Source organism: Meriones unguiculatus, chromosome 9, assembly GCF_030254825.1.
Source record: "Meriones unguiculatus strain TT.TT164.6M chromosome 9, Bangor_MerUng_6.1, whole genome shotgun sequence".
In the NCBI taxonomy this organism is placed as follows: domain Eukaryota; kingdom Metazoa; phylum Chordata; class Mammalia; order Rodentia; family Muridae; genus Meriones; species Meriones unguiculatus.
The window spans coordinates 67,154,583-67,181,806 of NC_083357.1; the positions used below are offsets into that span (position 1 = coordinate 67,154,583).

A 27,224-nucleotide genomic window follows, 5' to 3' on the forward strand; every position below is an offset into this window, starting at 1 on the left:
ATGGAGAGGAGGAAAGAGCGGGGGAGGGGGAAAGAAAGAGACAGACAGAGAGACAGAGACCAGAGAAATCATAAAGTCACCGGGGGTTGGCAATTGTTGGGAAGGAGCAAGAGCTGAAGGATCAGAAAGTAAACATGAAAGAAATCTCTCACAGGGCCAGCCTGCTTCCTCAGGTTCTCTGGAATTCTACTTGAAATCTTACGTGACATGTGGGTCTGCGGCAGACCAGAAAAGCAAGGTGGCAGAGGGTAGCTAAAGCCTGCCCGGTGGAAGGCAGCAGTGAAGGTCTGGCTGCACGCTGCCAGGGTGACTGCTGGGCCAGCTTCTGCCTCTCAGAGCTCCCAGAGCTGAGCTGATGATCCCAGGGCCTCAGCTGCACTTCTCATCTTCCCACACAATGGCTTTCGTTCATTCTCTTTCATGTCTTCACATAACCGATGATTTGGAGAAACACTACAGTAATTTGGTGTTCTCATGGAGTCCCATTATAGTTCCATAATCAGTTAACAATCGTCCATCTAACTGGGGAGGATGAGGCTGCTCCTTTTCACTTAGAATCTAGTGCCTACACTGTTATAAAGACCTCCAGAGCCATGACTTGTTTAGCACGGTTTCTGTGGTGAAGCATGTGGATGCGTCTATATGCGAACCCAGAAGGAAAAGCTTGCCCGAGGAGTCAGAACTGGAACTGCCCCACTGATGCCGGTCACTCAAAGCAGGCATCTCCCCAAACAGCAGGAACTCCCTCCCCCCCCCAAAAAAAAAAGCAAGACAGCAAGACTCCAACCTTCATGGCCCTGAAGTCCTTCTTCATCTTCTCAGGGATTCCCGTCATAAAGGAGAGCTCAGGCAGCAGCAGGATCTCACCCTTCAGCAACTTAGACAAGAAAACAGAGGGAAAGTGAGGGATGGAGATGGCACCCCAGCCCACCCCAGGCAGGTGCAGTTCTGCAGTGACAAAGCTGCCACTCCTCAGAAGTGTCCACTCCAGGGAGAGGAGAATAGTTCAGGACATAATACAGACAGCTGCAGTGGCAGGTAAAACAAGGAGGGGAGGGCGTCACAAGAAGAGAGAAAAACAAACAAACAAACAGTTTTGTCCCTACTGAGCCTCAAGACAACACAAAATGCTTAGTGTCATCAAGCCTAGTGTCTCTTCTCAGCAATCTCAGCCTCAAGGTTAAGAGGAGGTGGGGCTGGAGAGATAGCGAGGCAGTTAAAAAAACGCCTGTTGCTCTTGCAGAGGAAGGGGTTTGGTTCCCAGAACCCACACAATGGCTCACAACCATCTGAAACTCTAGTTTCAGGAGCTCAGACACCTTCTTCTGACCTTAGTGGGCACCAGGCATGCACATTGTGCTCTAGAGACATGCATACAGGCTAAACACTCATACACATAAAATAATAAATCTAAATTTTTTTATTAAAAAAAAAAAGACTAAGTTCGGTATCACGGCAATTCTCCCCTTCACCTGTTAGATGGCTATACCTCCCTTCTTGAATCTACAGATTTTTTTTTTTAAGATTTATTTTAATTATGTGTGTGGGGGATATGCACATGAATACAAGTACCCAGGGACCAGAGGTGTCAGACTTTCCTGGAGCTGGGGCTATAGGTTGTTGTAAGTTGCCTGATGTGGGTGCTAGGAATTGAACTCAGGTTCTCAGGAAGAGCAGTGTGTGCTCTTAACCATCTCACTAAGCCATCTCACCAAACGCCATTAAAAAAAATTTTTTTTTTTTTTTTGAGGCAGATTCTCACTACATAGCTCCGGCTAACCTGGAACTCACTATGTAGAGCAGGCTGGCCTCTGCTTCCCAAGTGCTGGGACTGTAGGCAGGTGATACCACACTCCTTTCAGAGGTTTAATCTTTTTTTCCTTTGTGTATGTAAGAGTGTTTTGCCTAAATGCATATATGTATCTGGTATCCACAGAGGACCAGAAAAGGCCTTAGATCCACTAAAACTGGAGTCACAGACAGTTGTGAGCATCCTTGTGGGTGGTGAGGATGGAAGCCAGGTCCTTTCAAAGGACAGCCAGTACTCTACCATATTTTTTCTTATATTTAATCATTTAATCTTTATATGCAAGGAATTCTCCTTCCACCTTTAACCAAAATTGTCTGTGTGGGTATTTTTAGCTCCTTCTGGTGTAGCCTGGCAACACTGGCTGGAGGAAAAATAAAAACATTCCCGACAGCCCCACCATAGAGTACACAGGCACCCATGGACGTGAGTACACACAAGTGGCCAAGAGAACAGAGGACTATTGCTGGAGTGTAAGCCACTCACCGTGCCGTGGTTGTTCTGTCTCTCACTGGGCCTGTGGATGAGGAGCGGTTGGTCATCTTCCTTAACTGTGATCCCGTAGTTCTTGCTGAAGCAGGACACAGTAAGAAAGTGTCACCACTCCTTCACCAGCCACTGCAGCTTATAATGGACACAGTGCCCTCACTGACCATTCATCAGAAACCAATCATAGCGTATCTAATGTGGAAAATGCAGCCTACAGTTTCCTTGCTAATAGAGGACAAAGGCTATAGCCCAGGAGAAAAGCAGGTGAAAAATGCATCAGGCTAAAAGATTTAGACAACAGAAAGGTGAAATAAAATGATTAAAAATTTCAATTTCAATTCTCTCACCAGACAAAAATCAACAAAAGAAATACATACATCATAGCCCCAAATTCACTTCTATAGTAATTACCAAAAGAACCAACTGTAAGGGCAACATGTGTAGGCCAGACTGCCACAGACAAGCTCATTCGGTCTCAGGTATATTATCAGTTCCCGGACCTGTACAGTGTCAGGTACCGCACCGTTCCTGGAACTCAATATCCAGAGTTGGGGAGAGTATATCCCATCCCCGCCTTCCCTCTCGTTTGTACCTGTAGTACTCCAGGAATGTGATCTCCTTCCCGTCAGACATCACGAAGCTGTCTTTGGGGGTCTTGTTCCAGTCCACGTCATCAATGCGGTAGGTACGGTTGTTGTAGCGTGTGATGACGATGCTGCCAACCAGAAGCTTGCTGCACTCATCCTGAAAGTGCTCCTTGTTCTGCTGGTAGATAGCATGCCTTTGGGAAGAGGCAAGAGGCTTTGGATGGCATCCATACACTCAGGTTCATAAGAGAGAAATAGGGACCAGTAAATGAGGTAAAGGCCTAAGGGTTGGATCACAGCTTTTACCCCTTCTTAGATAGTGTTATAACATGAGCCAACTACCATTTTTTAAATTATTATTTTAATTATGTACATGTGGTATGTTTCTGTCTGCATGTTAATATATACACATGTGAGTACAAGTGTCCAAAGAGGCCAGAGACAACAGATTCCCTGGAGCTGGAGTTACAGGAGGTTGGAAGCTGTCCGATGTGGGTGCTAGGAACTGAATTTGGGTCATCTAAAAGAACAACAGGTGCTCTTAACTTTGGTCCCCTCCCCACCCAACAAAAAAAAGTTACTTGCATTTTTTTTTTTTTTAAATCTAGGCTAGAAAGACAGCTCAGTGGTTTAGAGCACGTTTATCTTACAGAGGATCCAGGTTCAATTCCCAGCCCATCTGGAAGGCTCATAACATTCGTAACTCAAATTCCAGGGCTTCTGGCCTCTGTGAGCACTAGCCATGCACATGGTACACAGATATGCACACAGGCACAAACAAAACAAAACAAAAACACCCATACACATGATGTAAAATTTTAAAAATTTTAATTAAATCCTCATGACCTCCACATACAACAAACAGTGAAAAGTTCTGCAGTTTGCCCGTAATTGCTCTCATTTTAAACCACAAATTAAACTGCATGTGTGAGGTCTAAAGAAACATTCCTACATGGTTTAGAACAGGGAACACCTATGTCTTATAGCCCTTCTCTGAGGATGTGCATATGGGGCAAAGGCATTTATAGGTACTTCTAGTGGTCTTTAAATTATTGTTTTAATCACATCTTTACACCAAACCAAAGCAAAGTGGGTGACTTTGAGTGAGTCTGAGGCCACCCTCATCTATATCTGGGCCACATAACCAGATCTGTTTCAACAAGAAAGAAAAAGTGAAGAAAAGAGAAAGAACAAAACAAAGCAAGAGAATGTGCAGCTAGCATTTTGTGTGTCAACTTGGCACACAAAATTGAGTTATCTGGAAGGAGGGACACTCAACTGAGAAAATGCCTCCATAAGATCCCCCTGTAAGGCAGGGGGATCTTACGCTAATTAGTGGGTGATGGGGGAGGGCCCAGCCTACCACGGGTGGTACCGTCCCTGGGCTGGTGGTCCTGAGTTCTATATGGAGGCAGGCTGAGAAAGCCATAGGGAGCAAGCCAGTAAGCAGTACCACTCCATGGCCTCTGCATCAGCCCCTTCCTCCAAGTTCCTGCCCTGCCTGAGTTCCTGTCCTGACTTTTTTTTTTTGGATGGTGAACAATGATGTTGAAGCATAAGCTGAATAAACCCTTTCCTCCTTAAGTTGTTCTGGTCATGGTGTTTCATCACAGCAATAGAAACACTAAGACAGGAAAGGCAACTCACATGAGAGAAAACGTCTCAAATTAAGTATCTGACAAATACTTAAATACCTAATACCTAAAACAGACAAATCTTACAGTTAAAAAATGTATTTTAGGAGAGATTACTCAGCAATTAAGAATACTGGCTGCTCTTCCAGAGGACCCAGGTTCAATTCCCATCACTCACATGGCAGATCTTAGCTGTCTTATTATAATTCCAGTTCTAGGGGATCTGACACCCTCAGACAGACAGACATGCAGGCAAAATACCAATGCATGTGAAATAAAATATTTTTTTAAAAATTTTACAAGTCGGTCAAAGATCCAAACATTTCACAAAAATACACAAATGACTAAAAGATACAGAAAAAAAAACTGCTCAATATCATTGGTCATAAGGGATTGATACAAAGGTGGTTAGAATGACAACAGATGACAGCAAGCAAGGCTACAGGTAATTTGGAGCTTTCAATACCACTGGTAGAAACATAAAAAGCTCAGTCTGCCTTTGGGTTAAGGAAAGGATAAGAGCACATGGAAATGGCAACATACACACTGAGATCTGGATGTGAAAGTTCAGAGGCAAACAGTGAATGCACAAAGTATCCCTCAAATAGCTAAGTGCTGAATGGGGCTAGGTGAGCAAGGTAGGTGGCTTGGCAGGAAAGGGCTCTTGCTTTCCAGCCGATCCACCTGAGCTTGATCCCTGGGACCCACGTGAAGTGCCAGGAGAGAACCAACTCCACAAAGTTGTCCTCTGACCTCCAAGCCCAAGCAGCACACACACATCAGTAAATAAAACATTTTAAGATCACTTAACAGCTGAGCGCGGTGGTGCACTCCTATAATCCCAGCGCTCAGGGAGGCAGAGGCAGGCAGTTCGAGGCCAGCCTGGTCTACAGAGTTCCATGACAGCCAAGGCTACACAGGGAAACCTGTGGGAAAAGGAAAAAAAAAACAAAAACAAAACAAAAACAAACAAACAAAACCATTGGGATTGAAGAGATAGTTCCGTGGTTAAGAGCACTCGCTGCTCTTCCAGAGGACTAGAGCTCAGCATTCATGCTGGATGGCCCACAATCTCCTGTAACTCCAGGTCCAAGAGACCCGACATCTTCTGGTCTAGATCAGCATACACAAATAATAAAATAAAATAAAATAATATTTTCCAAAAGAACAATGTAGTATATCAATATGGTGAATATTGTTCCACATAAAAAGGAACGCTGTATCATGCTTAACATGGATAGATCTTGAAAACATACCAAGGCACAGACTATTATACCTAGGACAGTTTTTTGTATGAAATCTTTGGAATAAATAGAAAACAAATTAGTGAGGTAGAAGGATTACAAATTTGAGGCCAACATGGGCAAGCTAGCAAGACCCTATCTAAACCAATTAAAAAAAAAAAAGGAAAGAGAGAAGGAGGGAGGAAGGAATAGAGAGAGGAAACACACAGGAAAAAAAGATTGATGGTTTCTCTAGGCCTGAGGGCAAAGAAGGAAGTTGATGGCTAAAGGGTATGGGCTTTTCTCTACAGTAATGAAAATGTTCTAAACTGACTGACTACAATACACACCACTATACATACATTAACAGTCACGGCAACATCTTCCAAATGAGTATATTTCATAGTGTAGATCTCAATAAAACTGTTTAATAAGGTCACGCTGGGGCTAGCTAGATGGCTCAGTGGGTAAAGGCACTTGCTGCCAAATCTGAAGATCTGAATTTGATTCCTGGATCCTCAAAGGTGGAGGGAGAGAACCTTCAAACTGTCCTCTGACTTTCATACATGCACATATCCATACACACAAATAAGTAAATGAATGCAAAAAAAAATCATACACAAGATGGAATGTAGCTCAGTGCTAGAATGCTAGCCTGACATGCATGAGGCCTTAGGTTCTGTTTCCAGAGTCACAAAAACAGTAATGAAAATAAGAGAAGACTAGATATGTGCTTATTATTTCAGTTTTTGTGTGGCGTAGAAAGGCAGCTCTCACAAGAGCACAGACAAGGTTTCAGCCCAGCTTCAGTCCTCTCAAGGCTAAACTGAAGCAAGATGAGCTCCCACTGGCTTCCCCTCAGGGAGAGAGAGCATACCCCAGACGGAAGCAGCCCTTTCATACTCTACCTTCCCCTCATATTTTATTCATTGAGATGTGTGGAAAATCCAGACCACACTCAAGCACGGAGACTACAGGAGGACTTCACGGTCCATTATTAGGATGTGAGGAAGATCTTCCCCTTCACCAAATTCTACTCAGCTCTTTTTAACGAGGCTTCCGTTTTTCACCACTCCACTGCCTGATTTTAGCAAGAATCCTACAGAGTCAGTTTGGCCAGAATTGCAGCCTTGATATCTGATTGCCTTCCTATCTGATCGGCCTACATTCCCATCATCCCCCCCCAGGTAACGTCCTAGGCTGACCACTGCAAGAATCTTCAGTCTGTTGACTAGAACCCCTCCCTGCGGTGTTTCCCTGTTACTAACTCCCTTCTACTGTCCCCTATACCGCTACTGTTTTATATATTTCCACTTCCCAAGTCGGCGTTGGTGTAAGCCTGTGGTGCCAGCCACCTGGGGCACTGCAGCAAGATTGCTTCAACCCAACCAAGAGTCTGAGACCAGTCTAGACAACATAACAAATGCCCACATAACACTCTCACTTTGCCGTGAGGTCTTCAGAGTTGCGTCCTCTCCCCGTCCCTCACAGCAGTCCCCACCAACAATCCTCAAAAGTTTACCTTACCATTCCTACACAGGTGTCACTGTCACGGTTTGTCTTTAACAGAAACTCTAACTAGGTAAACTATAGCAAAACTTCTGAAAAGACAAAATTTAAGGACAATTTAAAAAACTGTAACATATGGTATATACTCACTTATAAGTGGATATTAGACATATAATATAGGATAAACATACTAAAATCTGTACACCTAAAGAAACTAAGCAAGAAGGAGACCCTGGGTAAGATGATCAATCCTCACTCAGAAAGATAAACGGGATGAATATCAGAAGAGGAAGAAAACAGGTAAGAGGACAGGAGCCTACCACAGAGGACCTCTGAAAGACTCTACCCAGCAGAGTATCAAAGCAGATGCTGAGACATATAACCAAACTTTGGGCAGAGTGCAGGGAATCTTATGAAAGAAGGAGGAGATAGAAAGACCTGGGGGGGGGCAGGAGTTCCACAAGGAAAGCAACAGAACCAAAAAATCTGGGCCCAGGGGTCTTTTCTGAGACTGTTTCTCCAACCAAGGACCATTCATGGATATAACCTAGAACCCCTGCTCAGATGTAACCCATGGCAGCTCAGTATCCAAATGGGTTCCCCAGTAAGGAGAACAGGAACTGTCTCTGACATGAACTCAGGGGCTGGCTCTTTGATCACCTCCCCTTGAGGGGGGAAGAGCCTTACCAGGCCACAGAGGAAGACAATGCAGCCAGTCCTGATGAGACCTGATAGGCTAGGGTCAGATGGAAGGGGAGGAGGATCTCCCTATCAGTGGACTTGGGAAGAGGGCCATAGAAGTTGAGGGAGGGAGAGTGGGATTGTGAGGGAATAAGGGAGGGGGCTACAGCTGGGATACAAAATGAATAGATTGTAATTAATATTAAAAATTAAAATTAAATAAACCCTGTAACATAGGCAGCTGATTTGTGAATACAAACAATGTAAGCTAGAAGATAATGGAAAACAGACTAACTGTTAGAAGAAAATATCTACCAATTATAATGTCTTAGTTTAAAAAGCAAAATAAATGACAGTTTTAGATAAACATCTAAGTTGTCTTCAGTAAATCCTAAACTAAATGACATCCTATAGTATTACTTCAGGCAAAAATAAATCATTCCAGGGAGAATCCTAAAATATACAGAGAGGAACACAGGAGACTACACTGAGAAACCTGCAGGAGTCTGGACTAGTCAACATTCCATCACAGAGGGCAAGGGGCCACTCTCCCAGGTATAGGAAGTTAAAGGTTGTTAGTGGGGAGGAGCTAGCAAGGCCCCACCCCTCCCTGAGGACCCAATGGCTGCTAGGTGATTGGAAACCATTTCCTTCCATGGTACATAGCTCCTAGTAAATCATCCCGCATCTGTGCTCACATACACATCCCTAAACTTACAGAGTCACAAAAAAAATTACACCCAACAAAATAACACACACACACGGGGAAAAGAGTGACTGGTTAGGAAGAGGCAAGGAGTAAACACGGGGAAAAGAGTGACTGGTTAGGAAGAGGCAAGGAGTAAACAGTAGTAAAAGAAAGGGTGGTAGTGCCAAATATGATCAAAATACATCATATACAAATACGAAATATGTTGAAGTCACTATTATATTTAATTAATATGTTTTTTTTTAGATTTATTTCTTTATTATTTATAGTGTTCTGCCTGCACACAAGAAGAGGGCACCAGATCTCATTATAGATGGCTGTGAGCCACCATGTGGTTGCTGGGAGTTGATCTCAGGACCTCTGGAAGAGCAGCCAGTGCTCCTAGTCTCTGAGCCATCTCTCCAGCCCCCTAATTAATATATGCTAACAAAACAACAAAAAGGAGCCAGGTGTGTTGATGTAATGTTCTTATGGAATGTATACAATTTATTCTTGTTCATTCAAATGCTGATTTCTCTACCCAACCATCTGGTTTCAATCCAGACACTGCATTGTAATGCATATTCTAAGCATCACCTGTCTCAAGTTTGCGTAAACACGTCACCATCTGTTCTCTCTATATTGTCAATAAAACAACCAGCCCCAATGCTGAGCAATGGAAAGGATGGTGTGGCACATCCTGGTCCGGAGAGGGGAGGAGAAGGAAGCCAGTTGGAGGCAGGCAGAAGTCAAAAAGACAGGATTTGGAACCACGAGAAGGAATGAACCAGACCTAAAATATGACTAAAAGCAAGCATAATGTGAGAAATCTGAATGGGAAGAAACTATGTGGGCTTGGAGGTTTAGGATGGAGTAATCATTGCCCAGCACTTCGCTCTAGGTTAATTAAATAAATCCCAGTCTCTGTGCGGTGATTTGCATATACAGCTGGTTTAGGAATAACTGCTGGAGATAATGGAGGACATGCCCTGCACCAGAACAGGGGAACAACACCGAGGCCATGTTAGCTCTGACCTAATAGGAGGTAGCTCCAGGAAGGAAGGGGGCGCGATATTGCAGGCAAGCAGAAGAAAACCTAGCCAAGCCAGTCCCCACCAGTATTTAGCAGACATTTGAAGATGGTCCTGAATTCCACTGGGATAATCATTAAACCAGTTACTGAGAATGCAGCAGCAACATGTGCCATTAAACCCATTAGATAAACCTATTTGCTCGCTACTGTTTAGAAGCATGTAAGTTATTCCCAGGTAATGGGGGGAAATCTACTATTTCTACAGACCTCTAAGAAAATAACTTCCCTTTGGTTTCCTGGGGTCTGTAAGAACACAAAAGGTGCAGAAGAGGAAAGTAGCCATACTAGTAGCAGGGTCCCCTACTCTAGAGCTGAGTGGCTTTGCCTTGCATTCATACTAGGGGCCAGCCTGGATCACAGCATGAGTTCCAGACTAGCCTATGATACAGGGTAATTTTGTCTTAAAAATACAAAAACAAAACAAAACAAAACAACAACAACAACAAAAAAACACCAGTCACCTCAGTCTGTGTGTAACATAATGGGGTAATGCCTGACGTAAGCCTTAGAAACAGGGCTCAGACGAAGAGCTAACTTGATCCCGTCCACTTAAGAAATATGACCTCTAAGAGAAGAGCAGATGTCCATTCATATGCCCACCTCTGTGGACTTCAGGAGAGAGCACATCTCTCAGTTCTCTGTTCTGCTTTGTTTTCTGACACAGGGTCTCACACTGTAGCTCAGGCTGGAACCCTCTAGGCAGCACGGGCCTGCTGAGGGCTGCTCTGGTGCTCTATGTATTCAGCTGCTCAATTCTGGGCCCTGGGACCAGGCTGCAGTCCAGACGTGGGCACTGTCACATTCTATGATCAATATTGCGTAAACTTTGCTCCCCGATTATCTCTGATTGGTTAATAAAAAAGCTGACGGCCTTTTAGGTGAGGCAGGAAATAAGGGGGTAGGAGATCCAGCAGAAGAGATGAATTTTGGGATAGAATGAGAGGCAAGAAGATTCACCCCAGGACTCTGAGTAAGAAGGATACACGAAACTGAGGAGAGGTGGCCAGCCATATGGCACAAAGAGAATAGAATAAATGGGTAATTTTTTTTTAAGTTCTGAGTTAGTAGGGAAACAAACTAAAGCTTATGACCTAGGCATTTATTCACACAATAATAAAGTCTCTGAGCCATTATTTCAGGAACTGGAGCACAGGCAGGAAGGCCCACAGATACAAAGGGTTACATAGGCCAGGCTTGAACTTGAGCTGATCCTCTTGCCTGAGCTCTGGGGATCACCATAGCAGCCTCTGTTCTTTTAATACATCTGATGATTTAAAATCCCCACGGAACACAGGTCAGCCTGTCTGCCGACGACCCATTTCTGAACTTCAGAAAGTCACGATTGTGTTAAGGGTGGTTCCCACCATTCACTCACATGACGTCCAACACCGAGTCATTCCGAATGACCTTATGAGAGACATCAGCAAGCAGGAAGAGACCTCCATCTGTCCTCCGGATGCTAGCTGCGTAGCCGGGCCAGATCTGCAATCTGAAGAGAGAGGTGTGCTAAGAGCATCAGGACCACAGAATTCTTATTTTACAAAATACTGAAACTGCCCTTCCTGATAATAATGAGGAAGTCCTAATAGGAAAATGTAACCAAGTCAGTATCAGTACAAATTTACTAAAACTATAAATAAAAAGATTTAATTGATAAATTGTACTTGCCACCACAAAATATTGTTCAAGTTTTTGTCCTAAGTACAGTGGCCACAATAAAAAGCTTCTTTCCAGAAAATTCGAAAGTGAAGGAGAAGAAAAAAAACACCAACCTGTGTTGCTGTAGTACCATGGCACTTGTAGGGTCATAAAAGTTCCTCCCCACAAGTTTCATATCCAAAAGTTTCATTACCCTGAAAAAAATGGCAGTGGTTGAGTTTCCTTTCTTCTCAGTGGTAGGGTGGACCACAGAGCTGCAAGCACTCACCCTGCACCCCAAGCCTAACAAAACAGTTATCCAAAAGTTCTTTCAGTCTTAGCTATGGCTTCCTCTGAAAGCCTGCAGGTGCAAAAAAGCCCCTGTTCTTTGCATAAAATAGCTTATGTTTGGGATGATCTTCCTATAGAAAAGTAAAGCTAGCCAGGCATGCATCTGGAGTACGTACAAAGGACTGAAGGCTCTCAGTACCCAGCTCACCAAACCCAGGGCTATTTCCCGGCCTAATTATAATACTGACCACCCCACCATGAACTAAAGAGAATGCAAGTGAACTGGTTTCCAAATTTGTGAAGAGCCCATCAAGGAACTCTGTTTCAGCAGCTCACTTTAGGGTCTAGCTCATTAAATGAGGGGTAGTTTGGGATTAACACCTGTGCAAAAGTGAGAGTCTCTCAAAAAGACAAACAATTATAAGCTATGTATCATTTTTTTAAGACTAGAAAATATCTCCTACAAAATATTCTTGTGCTCTGAGGGGCCCCCTCACTTACAACGCTATTAGAGAAACAGTATTGACATCTGTTTTGACTGAGTGTGGTCGCTCATGCCTGTAATCCCAGCATTAGCGAAGCTGAGGCAGGAGGATTAGAACAGGTGATCCTCAACTATATATCAAGCTTTCGAATAGCCTGAGTTACATGAAATTCTATCTAAAAACAAGTATCTGGTCTAAAAATTCTTCGATTAATCCAGAAAGGCACTTGCCTACTCAGCTACCCACATGCCTAATTTCAGACACCCAAAACCTGCCCTATCAAGTGAGAGGTCATTTTTGGGTGAGCTGATACTAAGATCACTCAGTAAGTACTTCCTAGCCCACCCACAGACACAGACTCTGTGTGTGGCACCCATCACACTCCTGGGGAGCCTTACTCCAAGCACTATGAGTTAAAGGCTCAAGACTTCAGCGGCTTCCTTACCGCCGGAAGACAACATTGTAGAAGGGAATGCACAAGTCGGAACACGGCTCAAGGATCTTCGTCAGCTGTATCTTAATGCTGATCTCGGCATCATCAGTTTTCCTCTGGCTTTTTAACTCAACAACCTAACAAATGCATACAAGTAACAACAACAAAAATGACAAAGCTACAAAGCCTTAACCCTAACTCTAGAGTTCTAGAGCTTCTACTTTCCCCTCACTTTGCACCATGCACTGGCAAAATCAGTGTGACACTAAACAAACAAACTAACTAATATAAATACAATTCAAACTTGAGAATTTAAATCCTTAATTTTTAAATTGATTTTGTGTATGGACATGCGCACTATGTGTATTGAAGGAGGCCAGAAGAGGGCGCTGCATCCCCTGGCGGAACTGAAACTGGCATCTCTGCAAGAAGAAATCAGTTGTTCTTCACTGCTGGCTTATCCCTCCAGGCCCTGAAGTTGAAAATTTGAGCAACTGTCACAGAGGCCAAATGATTCCTATCATTCTGTCTATGTGAGACGTTACTTCTTAAACTCAAGTGTGGAATTTCTGCTGTGTTCTGTAGAAATATGCCTTCTGTCTAAAATTGGGAAGGTTCCAGTGAAATACCACTCAAACCACAGAGCTTGCAGTTTTACCCACACCTCAATCTCTACTGGGTCTCACTTGCTGAAGCTTAACAGGAAGATAGAGGATAGAGCCATCAAAAGCAGTGACAGTTCCAGTGACAGATTGGTGGTCCTTCAACATGCCAAACCTCATGCTCTTGCACTCCACATTGGGGCTGCAAAATAACAAACAGGATTTTAGTTCAGTTTGACTCAAACAGCAATCTTTACAGCTGTGCAATGCTACTTTGAGAAGCAGGTTTTTTTGTACCTGCACTCCACCTAGTGGTCATATTTATACTTACACAGCTGACTAAATAGACAATTACTCAAAGATAGGTACTTGAGTAGAAATAATAGAAAATGTAATTAATCTATCAGACTCGAAGTGTATGCCTGCAATTCAGCTACAAGAGAGGCTGAGGCAGGAGGATCAGCAGTTTAAGACCTCTTTGAATAACAGAGAGAACCGGAGAGAAGGCAAAAACAAACAAACCCAATCCATAATTGTAGACAGCTAGCTTTACAGGCCACATAAATACTTCCAGACTTCAGAGCAGCCGTTCGGAACACTGTGTAAGAGGCCATGTTGTAAGTATCTAAGGCTTTTCATGATCATGCACTCTTGCATCTCTGCTGTCATAACACAAAATCAGATATAACATAGAAACTCAAGTGTGGCAGAGTTCCAATAAAATTTCACAGTGAAGCAAACTGTGAGCCAGGCCAGTCAGTCTGCCGATCTCCACTCTGAGTCTTCAGAGACACACATTTTTAAAGTGTTTTTTTTTTCCTTTTGTTTAAAAAAAAAACAAAAAACATTTTTTTCAAGATTTTCAAAATTTATGTGTATATGCATGTGTGTGTGTACAGCTGCAGAGGCCAGAAGAGGGTAGATTATCCTTGGAGCTGGGGGTTATGAGTCACCTGAAATGGATGCTGGGAACTGAACTCTGCCCTCTGTAAGAGCAGCAAGAGTTTTTGGTGGTGGTGGTGTTTTGTTGTTGTTGTTTGTTTTGTTTTTCCTCTGAAGCATCTCTCCAGCCCCTAAACTGCTTTTGTTTGTTTTGCTGTTAAAACAGTCCGTGTAGACCAGGCTGGCAAAGAGATCCACCTGCCTCTGACTCTCAAGTGCCGGGACTAAAACATGAACCACAATACTTCACCATAAAGTATTTTTTATTATACAAACATAAATTTAATAACTATATGAATGCACACAACTTTGCTTTACTTTCGGTAGCTGCTAAACAAGTAGATAAAACTACTGTCCTGGTTTAATTGTTCCATTTCCCAGTCACTGTCTTCAGGTTTACACGGTCTACCATAAGGTATTTTTAAAAAATGAGATCTTAATCATTTTCATTCATGGCAATTTCAACTTTTTATTAATTCACTCTAACAGATTGGTAGCTTAAAAAAAATCTAACAGCTACCTTACACAAGGATTGTTTTACTATATCACACTAAGACACAATCTTGTTCTATAAATGTAAAGTGTGAAAAAATCCAAAAATAAAAAAGGTAAAGTATGCTCAAGTATAGGAAGACTTTAAAAACAACTCAACTGTTGCTCCTAAACTTAAATGCTCATATGATAATATTTATCCTCAAAAAATTCTCATATGTAGATCAAGTATACTTTATGCCAAATGCTTAAATCCAACATGTTTTGATCCTAGAATACTTGCATATATATGATGAAATAATCTGGAGATAAGACCCAAGTATAAACATGAAACGCACTCATATTTTATATATACCAAGTCCAAAAAGTAATTTGTAAAACTTTTGTAGGTTTGGAGGGTTTTGTTTGTTTGTTTGTTTGTCTTGTTTTTTTTTTTTTTTTTAGAGAGAGAGGGTCTTTCTATATAGCCCTGGCTGGTTTGGAACTCACTGTGTGACCAAGTTAGCTTTGACCTCATGGAGATCAGCCTGCCTTTGCTCCCTGAGTGCTAGGATTGAAATCATGCACCAACACACTGACTCAGATTTGTTTTATATATATATGAGTATTTCACCTAACTATGTATAAGTACCCACATGTGACTGGTGACATGGAGGTCAGAACAATTCTATATATGTACCCAGATGTGCCCGGTGACCACGGAGGTTAAAAGAGGACATTGAACCCTCTGGAACTGGTGTTATCAGTCTGTGAGTCACAACATGGGTGCTGGGAAACACATCTCGACCTTCTGCAAATGCTCTCAGCTACTGAGCCATCTCTCCAGACCCTTACATAATACTTTAACAATTCTGTATACGAAAGGTTTGTGATGTGTAATTTTCTAGTTATGGCTTCATGTCCACATTTAAAAATTTTCAGATTCTGGAAGATTTCAGGCTTGAGATTTTCAGATTAAGACAAACAATCTCTACACACTTAGAGCAACATTCTGACATCGCCTTCCTGTTCATAGCCCATGAGAAAGCTACAGACAACTAGCACAACATCTTCCCTATTACCAGTATCTTCTCAACTACCTCACATCACCTTCACACTGGCCTCAAAAGTCCAGCTGGGGCCAGTGAGAAGCTCAGTTAGTAAAGTACTTGACCTTGCCCTGTTTTGCTTTTATAGCTGTGATAAAACACCATGACCAAAAGCAAATTGAGGGAGGAGACAGTTTATTGCAGCTTATAAGTCTTAGATCACATCCCATGACTAGGGGAAACTAGGGCAAGAACTAAAGGCAGGAAAGCAAAGGCAGGAACAGAAGCAGGACCCATAGAAGAGTGCGGATTACAGCTTGCTCCCTATGGATTGCTCAGTATTCCTTTTTATAATTAATTTATTCTTATACATTACATCCCAACTGCAGTTTCCCCTCCTTCCCTCATTTTCTTTATCCCCCTCCATCTTCCTCCCTCCCCATCCACTATTCCTCCATTTCCCTTCAGAAAAGGGCAGGCATCTCAAGAGTTATCAACCAAACATCCATATCAAGTTGCAACAAGACTAGGCACCTATAAGACTAGGATTCCAAAAGCAGGAAAAAAGTGTCAGAAACAGTCTCTACTCACTCTGTTAGGAATCTCATGAAAACATCAAGCACACAGCTATAACATATATACAGAAGGCCTAGGTTAGACTCATGCAGGCTCCCTGATTGTCCATTCAGTCTGAGTGAGCCCCTGTGAGTCCAGTTCTGTTGATTCTGTGGGTTTTCTTGTGGCGTCCTTGACCTCTCGGGCTCCTACAATCCTTCCTACCCTCTTCAGCAGGATTCCCCGAACTCTGTCTATTGGTTCTCAGCCTGATTTCTTATACCAGGACCACCTGCCCAGGAATACCACTACCACAGTGGGCTGGGACCTCTTGTGTCAGTCATTAAGACATGCCTCCAGACTTCAGGCATTTTCTCAGATGAGGTTCCTCTACATAGGTAAGTCTAGTTTGTGTCAGGCTGACATAAAACTAACCAGGATAACACTATAGCATGAGGACCAGAGTTTGACCCTGGTACCCATGAGGGCATAGCTGTAATTCAGTGGCTGGGAGCTATATACATGAATTCTCGGAACTTGCTGGCCACTCAGCCTTTCCTAATCAGATATGCAGGTCCTAGTGAGGGACCCTGCCTTGACAAACAAGGCTAACAGCTCCTGGACATCTGTACCCATGTGTGTGCTCACACAAAAACACCATTTAGATTACACAAATCTGGAGCCCTACGAATCCATGGCTTCTTCATGGTCCAGTCAACCCTCCCTGCTTCATCAGAATGTACCAGTCCATACACAAAGAAAGCATTCTTCCCTCTGACATCCAGCCCTCCCTTTATGGTCCATGCTAGGCCTTCTTCCTGGGATTCCAAATGGTTGTCTTCTCTGCCTCCTTCCCTTTCCATCAAATGTGAGCTGTGCTCTGTTTCCTGGTAAAAGATCGGTTTTGTTTTGTTTTGGAGACAAGGTTTTTGTGTGTAACAGACCTGGCTGTCCTGGAATTTTCTTTGTAGACCAGGCTAGACTCACAGAAATCCACCCATCTCTGCCTCCTGAATGTTGGCATTAAAGGTGTGTGCCACCATTGTCCAGCTCCATAGTAGGAAATTTTGCTTCCTTCTTTATCATTGTTTCCAGCTTTTGAAATGAGTGGTGTGTTCATGGGCTATGTTCTCCCTACTACCTTTAATCTTAGGCATGTTCTCTGTAACTCTCAGAGTTCACAGAAGACCAACAAGGGTACACTGAAGCAAATCAAGTAACTTTCCTTTTTCTTGTGGCCAAAATCAACCAGACTGACCCTTTCTTTGGTTGTCACAATTCTTCTTGGTCCCTTCCCCCTAACCATCACTTTCTTCTCTCTTTCCATTCCACTTTTTCCTCTTTCATCATACTATCATTTAGTAGCTGTCCTTCAAAAATTCACCTTTCTTTCTGCTTTTTTTATTTTTTATTTTTTTATTTTTTAGCTTTTCAAGACAGGGTTTCTCTGTGTATCCTTGGCTGTCCTGGAGCTCACTCGCTGGCCTTGAACTCACAGAGATCCCCCTGCCTCTGCCTGCCAAGTGTTGGGGATTAAAGGCATGAGCCTCCACCACCTGGCAAAATTCACATTTCTTAGTAAAGCTACTTTGGAAAACAGTATGGAAGCTCTTCAAAACAAAACAAAACAAAACAAAACAAAAAAACCAAACCTGAAAACAAGGCTGAATATTGGTAAACTTCTTTCCTTGCATGCTCAAGGACCTACACTCAACCCCAAGAACCCACCTGAGGCCTGGCATCTATGCACCGTGTGTGTGTGTGTGTGTGTGTGTGTGTGTGTGCACGCACGCACGCGAGTGCGCGTAATATCCATAGAGGCTGGAAGGGGCTGTTTGATGTCATGAGACTGGAGTTATAGATGGTTGTAAGCCACCATGTAGGTATAGGGAATTGAACCTAGGTCCTCTAGAAGAGCAGTCAAGGTGGCTAACCACTGAGCCATCTCTCAGGCTTCCATAGCATATCCTTGTAGTCCCACAGTTAGGAGGATCTCTAGGGTCTGCTAGCCAGCCAGTCTGGCTTAATTGATGTTCAGTCCAATGAAAGACCCTGTTTTAAAAGAAGGGAATGGCCTTCCTGAAAATGACACCTGATGCTGTTTTATGGACTTCATATGTGTTCACCTATGAACACCTACATACACATACATATTAATATAAAAATATGTATGACCCAGGAATCCCACTTATGGACATAGACCTAAAAGACATACAATCAATTATTTCAAAGAAATATCTACACACATACCTAGATTTGCCTTAGCAAATTCACAATAGCCAAGACACATTCATCAGCAGGTGGATACAGGAAATGTGAAATACACAATAGAGTTCTATACCATATCTTTTATTATTTTTCTGAAAGTTTCATGCATGTATATAATGAGTCTTAATAGTTTTCACTGCCTCTCATACCCTTTCCTTCTCCAGATAGAACCAGTCCTTTTTCCTAAGAAGTTCCCCTCCTCATCTCAGGCAGAGCCCCTGCTTGACCAGACACTATACTAGCTGCCACAAGTCCAGGTAGGCCATTTTGAGATTCCATCTTACACCTGTCAGAATGGCTAAGAACAGGAACACAAGTGACAGCTCATGCTCACAAGGATGTGGAGCAAGGGGAACACTCCTCCATTGCTGGTGGGAGTGCAAACTTCCACAGCCACTATGCCAATCAATATGCCAGTTCCTCAGAAAATTGGGAACTGATTTATCTCAAGACACAGCTATATCACTCTTGGGCGCATACCCAAAGGATGGCGCATACCCAAAGGATGTTCCATCCTACCACAGGAAAATGGCTCAACCATGTTCACTGCTGCTTTATTTATAATAGCCAGGAACTGGAACCAACCTAGATGGTTCTCAATTGAAGAATGAATTTTTAAGATGTGGTACATCTACACAATGGAAAATTACTCAGCTGTTAAAAAAAAAAAATGCCATCATGATATTTGCAGGCAAATGCATAGAACTAATCATCCTTAGTGAGGTAAACCAGATCCAGAAAGAAAACCATTCTTAGCTGTTAATGATAATCATGCTACATTTCACAGACCCCAGACCCAGAGAGGCTAAGTAACAAGGAGAGCTGTAACAGAGAACGCATGGATCTCCCTGGGAAAAGGAAATGGAGTACATTTTGCAGATAGACAGGAGAGAGGGTGGGAATGGGAATAGGAGTAGGAGTAGGAGTGGGGTGACTGACTCTTTTGTCTGCTCTTGGGACCCTTTTTGTCCTACAGGTGTTGGAAGTTGGGCTGATGAATGTTAATAGCCCTCAAGATAAAGTTACTACCTGGATACACCTATCCTTGTTGTGTAAACCTATGCGATTGGCTGATGAAATGGTCTATACCTGGGCAGGGCAGAAGGGGGTAGGAGTGGCTAAGGTTCCCAGGCTTTTGAGGACAGGAGAATTACTGGAGACAGACAGACGGGAAGAGAGGTGTAAGGAGGATGCCACGATAGGTTAACATGAAGAAGGAATCATGTGGGCCTGGAGGAAGAACTCCAATAATGGCATGAAAAGGCCCAAATGAAGAATAAAAGCAAGTAGTCATAAGATTATGGATGAAAGGTAGTCCAGATAAAGATAGTTTAAGGTGGATGGCTTTGGATGTGGGCTGAGAGATGGATGGTGAGGTTATTGAGCTTATGTGAAATATCTGTCTGGTCCAAGGTAAATAAGGCAATTATAAAATCTACCACATGTGTGTGTCTTATTGTTTGTGATCGTGGGTTAGATAATACCTCCCTGATAGTCTCAGGACTAATAATAAACATTATATAGCCCAACTCTCATTTTTTTTTTTTTTTTTATTTACAACAACATACAGGTTGCTTCTCCCAGCCTTGATGTGAGGGTTTATACCTGGTCTTACTGTATTTTATTGCACCATTGGCTGATGTCCCTGGGAGGCCTACTCTTTTCTGGGGAGAGGCAGGGGGGGAGGGGATCTGGGAGAGAGGGGAGGGGAGGGGAGGGGATGGAAGGAGGGGAAGTTATGGTTGAGATGTATTGTATGAGAGAATAATAAAGAAATTGTTTGAATGCTTAAAAATATCACAGTCCAAACAAACACAAAAACTAGTAAGGTTTTCCTGAATCCTATTTAAAAAAAAAAGTTTCCCTTCCTACTTTAATGTATTTTTTTAAATTTATTTTATTTTTATTATGTGTGTCCATACATGTGTGTCAATGTGTAATGCATATGTCTGGTGCCCATGGAAGCCAAAAAAGCCTGTCAGATGCCCTGGAACTAGAGTTACATATGGCTGTGAGCCACCATGTAGTTGCTGGAATTGAACTCAGGTCTTCTGAAAGAGGAGCCAGTGCTCTTAACTGTGGAGCCATCTCTCTAGCCCCTACTTTCTTGTCTTTTGTATATGACACACTGAGTTTGGGACTGTTTGCATGATGTAATTTACTGGAATATGAGCAACTTTTCAATGACTACACCAGTGAAAACAATTTTAAAAATTATACCCTTTTCTCAACGACCATCAACTGTCACTATCTCACAGTGATAGGGCCTCATCAGCCCCTCCTCCATCCATGATAAAATGTTACAGGCCCAATCTTGTGTTGTTCTGAATGAATTCATGAATGTACTGGCCATGTCATGTTAGAAGTTCATTTTGTTTTAGCAGCATACTTCCCGATCCCTGGACTCTTACATTCTCTACATCTCCTCTTCCACACTGTTATATGAGGCTCGGTGGGAATGATACAATTGTCCTGTTTAGAACTGAGCTCTTATTATCACTTGGTTCTTAACACTCTGACCAATTATATCTCTGTATCAACTATGTATGTATGTATGTATGTACGTGTATGAGACAAAGATCTCACTCTTTAGCTCAAACTAGCCAGGAACTCACTATGCAGCCAGACTGGCCCTGAATGAAAGACAATTCTGCTTTGGCCTTCAAGTGCTTGTTTTACCAGAATGTGCTCATATCTCACTTCTGAAGTTGTAAAAATGCACTCTGTTATTTGCAGTATGGGTAAACCTACAGGGGATTATCCTAAGTGACATAAGCCAGTGGTTAAGAACAGCCAGTAAAGGTGCACTCAGGAGGCAGAGGCAGGCAAATCTCGGGAGTTGGAGGCAAGTCTGGTCTACAGAAAGAGTTCCAGGACAGCCAAAGCTACAGAGAAACACTGTCTCAAAAAACTCAAAAAGAACATGTATTGCTCTTGCAGAGCTGTGTTCCTAGAACCTACATCCAATGGCCCACAGCTGCCTGTTACTCTAGCTCCAGGTGGATCTGATATCTCTGACCTCCTTGTGTACCCACACACATATACCCACACAGAGAAAAATAAATACACATAATTTAAAGTCTTTTTTTTTTTAAAGATCTCACTTATAGGTGGAATCTAAAAAAAAAAAAAAAAAAAATCAGACTCATCCAGAGTAGGGTAATGGTGGGTGTAGGCACAGTATCACTGTGCAATTCAAATGCTGATTTCTGTACCCTCTGTATCTGGTTGTAATCCTCTTTCTGAGAATCTTCTCTCTCCATGTTGTATAAACACCGTTCCCCAATTGTCCACTGATACGCCAATAAAGCATATTACAGGCAATTGCTGAGTAGGGGAGAGAATAGTGCTGAACTTCCTACCAGCCAGGGGAGGAAGAGTTGGAGGAGACAGTAGGAGATTGAGCCACAAGCAGAGGTCTAGGAGATATCAGAAGAGATTCAGCTGAGCAGAAAAAGCCGTAAAGTTCAAGTATCTCTGGGATTTACAATGAGAGGAAGTCAGACTAGCTTAGAGGGTTAAGAATAAAGCAATTACTGTTCAGTTGTTGTGCCATGAAGCTTAATAAACAATAAGAGTCTCAATTATTTAGATGATAGCTGGGTTAAGAAAGAAACCAAGAAATAAACACCAATTTTACAAAAATAACTTTAGCACTTTGGCATTCCAAGTGGGGCAGAATTTACACTAGTCTACCAAGAACTCACACAGAATCTAAACTTAAAGAGAAAGCAGTTAGTTTCTTAGTTCTTTTCATTAAAAGAGCAGGGGCTCACAGCTTCCTGATTAACACTGGTCCCCTCCCCCTCTACCTCTGCAGCAAGGAGTCCTGCTGGCTGCAGAAAATCAAAAACTGAAACAACCCCAAAGAGGCAAAGCAGAGGCAGTTCTTTTAAGAAATCCTTGCTGAGAGGAAAAAACCAAAACAAAAACCAAAACAAACAAAAAAAAAGGTGGCTCTATAACATAAGCGAGTTTCTCAAATCCAGACTTTCCTAGCCAAGGCAGGAAACTAAATCCCTTTGAAAAGGGGCTCTTGCTGACCTGACTCCTGCAGGCCAGAGGAGCAAACACCTGTGGAACCAGTAACTTCCCAGAGTGGGGGAAGAGTCAGGATCCTTTGAGGGAGGCAGAAAAGCCTCCCAGGGACAAACTGAGAATCCTCAGGCATCTTTACTGGTAAGGTCTAGAAGGGAAGCTGGGTCTAAGAAAGTAAAGTCCTTAGAAAGAGGTTTTGAGATTAAAGATTATATACTATGTTGAAAACAGAGGAAGACACAGTGACACAGTGCTTCTGGATTCCACTTGCGTTTGTTTCCCTTAGCATGTAAATAATATTTTCAGTGACAATTACAGTTTGTATATCCTCTTTGGGAGAGATCAGGGAACTTGGAGAAAGAAGAGTCTGAAAAATTAGATGCTAAACTAAAGACTATAAAACAGAGGTTGGAGGAATCTTTGAATCAAAACAGCGAACCTTCAGAGAAATCCAATCTGGAATTTATAATAACACCAAAAGAGGAAGTTCCAGATAAGAAATGGCAGCCCATTGAGATGCTGGATAGAAAGGCTTTGGCTATAGGTCAACTTGGTCAAAGTGGATATCGTATGTGTACTGTCAAGGATCAATTACTAGAAGAAGGTCTACATGCTAAAGTAGAAATGCAGAGCCTGCTTGGTGTTGCCTTGGAACAAGGTCATACAGTGGCTTGTGTGCTCCACTTTACAGAGACTAGAGAGCTGAAACATATGCACCATGCCATAGGTTCATATTCAGAATTCCAATGGAGTTTTGCCTTAAATTCTGGAAAGCATAATTCTGTTATACATTTGTTTGAAATGGTGACTGTCTTAGAAATGCCTATGCAAACTGGGGCTTATGGTGCTTCTGCATGTGTACTCATTGGAATACAACAATATTTTAGACATTATGACATGAAATCTATTACAGATATAACTTATAATCTTACAGGCCAAACAATTATTAAAAGATCTACAATAATTTTTAAAAGGTAATCATAAACAGAAATGGATTATAGTATCTCCCCAAAATAGATTAAATGATTTACTGATTTTAAAATTTTTCCTGCAAGTATGTATGTGAGGGTGTCAGATCGTCTGGGACAGTTGTGAGCTGCCATGTGGGTGCTGGCAATTGAACCTAAGTCGTCTGGAAGAATAGTCAGTGCTCTTAACTGCTGAGCCATCTCTTCAACCCCTAAAATTTTTAAATGAAACAAGTAGCACATCTACTAAGATAGACTGGATTTTTTTTTTTTTGGGGGGGGGAGGAACCTGCTGAATTAGATCCGTATATAAAGGCTCTAATTCCAAAATTGGAGACAGGAAATGTATTGCATTGGGGAGGAGAATATGTTCATGTCTCAACAGGAAACAAAAAGCTATGTATTCCATCCAAACTGCTGGAAATCAGATTTGACAGGGGGAGACCTCCCGAAGATCTTGGCTGCAGGCAGAAGAAAAGAAATCAAAACAACCAAATGGGATAGGTAACATAATTTGCTGATCCCTCTACATGGGAACAGCTCTGAAATTGATTGAGGCATGAAAACTTATCTAGCTAAGACTTCAGCTTTGCATAGCTAATAAGTCTTTGGTTACAAATTCCTCAGGACTTATTATGCCATTCTTTTAAATGGCATAGATAAAAATTTATTTTACAGTTTGGTTATACAGTCCAAATTATATAGAAAAACAAATGCCTTACCTGCTGGAACAAAGAGCAGATGATCACCTTTAATTGAACTGTGCTCGAGTGCACAACCCACACATATATTAATACAAAAACGTATAATACCTTTGAAGTTTTATATATTTTGCAGAGCAAGAGGACCAGACACCCAAACAGATAAGACAAGTAGCCCAGGTAATCAAACTTTACAAATGGCCTCAATAACTGTTTCCTCAAAAATCTGCATCTGGGACAATTTCAAAACGGCTATCTAGATTGTCCAGCATCACAGACTGTTCCAGTCAGAACTTCAGTTAAACCCTGGACTTTCTCAGCATTCACAGGCTGAACAGCAAAAGTTACGTCTAGCTTTCTAGTTACATCTAGACTGGACAACATCATAGTTTTCTTGGGCCACCAAAATGAAAAACTATATCCCAAATCAGCAGGAAACAATTTAAGAAAACTATGCCTCATTCCCAAGAGGGAGTGGATGATTTTTGGTCATTCTATGGGTGATAAGTATTTGTTATCACTTTAAAGGGGTTGGTTATAGGAATGATAAATAAAAGATAGATTATTGAATCTACTTTTGGACCAAAAAACATTGGTAAGCCAAAAATCTTACATCTTTGTATATTGATACAGACTTAAGATTGCATTTGGTTACAACATGCGCAAGTATTATACCTTGTAGTTCTTAAAACTGCAATGTTAAATTCTAGTCCTTTTAAAAGCTACTATTACCAACTATTTAAGATAATTAAGAAATGTGTATTAAAGCCAGGTGCCATGGTGCATGCCTGTAATGCCAGCACTCTGGAAGGCAGAGGCAGGCAGAGCTCTGTGAGTTGGAGGCCAGCCCCATGCACAAAGTGAGTCCAGGACAGCCAAGGCTACACAGAGAAACCCTGTCTTAACCCCCGACCCCCCAAAATGCATATTAGCAGTCAGACAGTCAAACTCGTAGTCATGTTAGATACTAGTTTAATTATAAAAATAATTTTTTGGATTGACAGGTTAAAAAAATATCTAGAAACAAACAATTCAGATAAGATAGATGGTCTTCAAAAATCTCAGAGATCTACAGAATATAGCATTTAAAGATTGTATTAACTTAAGGTCTTTTTTTGACAATGAGATAGGTCTGCTCCTGGCAGCAACCCTGTTCTACTTCAAAAAGCATCAAAGGCTTCATATGTGGCAAGCTAGCCACTGGGTGAGAAAATGCCCTTTTGTCAATTACAGACAGAATAGTGTCCAAACAGGACAAAATGGAATCAGGACAGTTAACTGCCAAGCTTTGCAAGGACAAGGTTGGCCACTCCTTCATAATTCCTGCTTCACAGAAAAGTCTGTCAGATATTCTGAGCTAGAAGTCTGAAGATGATGCTCCAACATTATTGAGAAAATTTGGGGACTGTCCAGGCAGTCAAATATCTCTGTCATTTCTATTCTTTTAGAAGATGCTTGCCTGTACTTTCTACATATTCAGGTAATATTTATTCCTTCTTAATTCTCTGATAAGGTTGAAGACTAATAGTTATAGTTCCACAGTATGATAGAAATAGATAGTAAAATACTTTATTCAAGGGTGCCAGATATACAAATGTAAATCTTACCTGATAATTTTCATAATTGTTATTATTACATATAGTTTGTTATTGTAAGAAAAAAATATTTTTATTAGTCTAAAAGGGGGGATGTGGGCATAGGATTATTGTGTAATTCAAATGCTGATCTCTGTACTACCAATATCTGGTTGCAGTCCTTGTTCTGAGAATTTCCTGTCTCAATGTTGTATAAATTCTGCTCTCTAATTGTCCTCAGATATGCCAATAAAAAAGCAGCTTACAGACAATCGCTGAGCAGGGCTGGACTTCCTGCCAGCCAGGGGAGGAGGAGTTAGAGAAGGAAGTAGGGGACTGAGCCATGGGCAGAGGTCCAGAAGACATCAGGAGAGGTTCAACTGAGCAGGGAAAGCCATAATGTGCAAGTTTCTATGGGATTCACAATGGGAGGAAGCCAGACTAGCTTAGCAGGTTATGAATAATTAGTCTCAATTATCTGGGTGATAGCCAAGTTAAGAATGAAACTGAGAAACAAACACAATTTTATAAAAATGACTTTAACCGGTGGGAGAAGGTATTAGGAAGGAGAGATGTTAGTGCTCTACCAAAGCAGCAGTGCTCTGTGACATGGAGAGTGCCCATGAGTGATACACTACAGCAATCAGAGCATGCAACTCTAACTTATGATATTCTGGTAAAGGGGATGTTACATGTTCTCACCACAAGTAAGTGACATATTAGATATGACAGTGTCACAATGTGTACACACAGCAAAACATTATGTTCTGTTCTATTTCTATGAACTGTCAGAAAAGTGCAGGCTCCCATCTTCATATATTTTTCAAACGTATTTCAAAACATTTTTTTCATGATTCCAACCAATAACCTCTACAGAAAGGCTTTCCTATGATCTTACAAAGAGAATATAAACTACTATGAACCCTTATGCTAAAAAACAGGAAAAATCCTAAAAGGTTGCCATAAAATTAAAGTTCTTTTCTTTGATTTCAAACCGAGTTTTTTTTTTTTTTTTTTAAGATTTATTTTTATTACTTTTAATCATTTGTATGTATCTGTACTTATGTTTGGGCATGGTATTGATCCACCTGGAGCTGAATTTACAGCTGGTTGTAAGCTGCCCAACAAGGAAGACCAAACTTGGGTCTTCTACAAGAGCAGCACATGCTCTTAAGCACCGAGCCATCTCTCCATCCCCATGCCCTTTAGGTTAACCCTGGACCATCATTGGAGAGACATGAAATGTTTATGATGATAATATATACATAGGAGATCCAGGCTTTGTGAGCTATGGATCTTATACAAGTGGTAGGAATTTAAGAAAAAGAATTTAAAAAGTCACAAAAGGTGAGCCAAGAGGTCATGGAAGGGTGCTGGAGCATTGCTCAGTAGTGAAGCCCTGAGTTCAAGCATCAGTACAGCCAGAAAAATAGGACAGGCCATGGGAGGAGCCCACGCAAAGCACATGCCCTGAGCTTACAGTTCATTACTTCAACAC

The 27,224-nt window shown here is 41.9% G+C and overlaps 1 protein-coding gene across 1 annotated transcript in view; it reads right to left on the reverse strand.

The window, feature by feature from the left end:
* Positions 1 to 27,224, reverse strand: part of Piwil2 (piwi like RNA-mediated gene silencing 2) — a 65,505-nt gene that overhangs the window by 22,306 nt on the left and 15,975 nt on the right. Inside the window, exons 8-14 of the mRNA XM_021642433.2 lie at positions 13,245 to 13,362; positions 12,571 to 12,695; positions 11,484 to 11,564; positions 11,087 to 11,200; positions 2,889 to 3,077; positions 2,294 to 2,378; positions 788 to 877 (exon numbers count right to left, since the gene is read on the reverse strand). Coding sequence (XP_021498108.2) covers positions 788 to 877; positions 2,294 to 2,378; positions 2,889 to 3,077; positions 11,087 to 11,200; positions 11,484 to 11,564; positions 12,571 to 12,695; positions 13,245 to 13,362 — 802 coding nt within the window. The remainder of the gene's footprint in view (positions 1 to 787; positions 878 to 2,293; positions 2,379 to 2,888; positions 3,078 to 11,086; positions 11,201 to 11,483; positions 11,565 to 12,570; positions 12,696 to 13,244; positions 13,363 to 27,224) is intronic.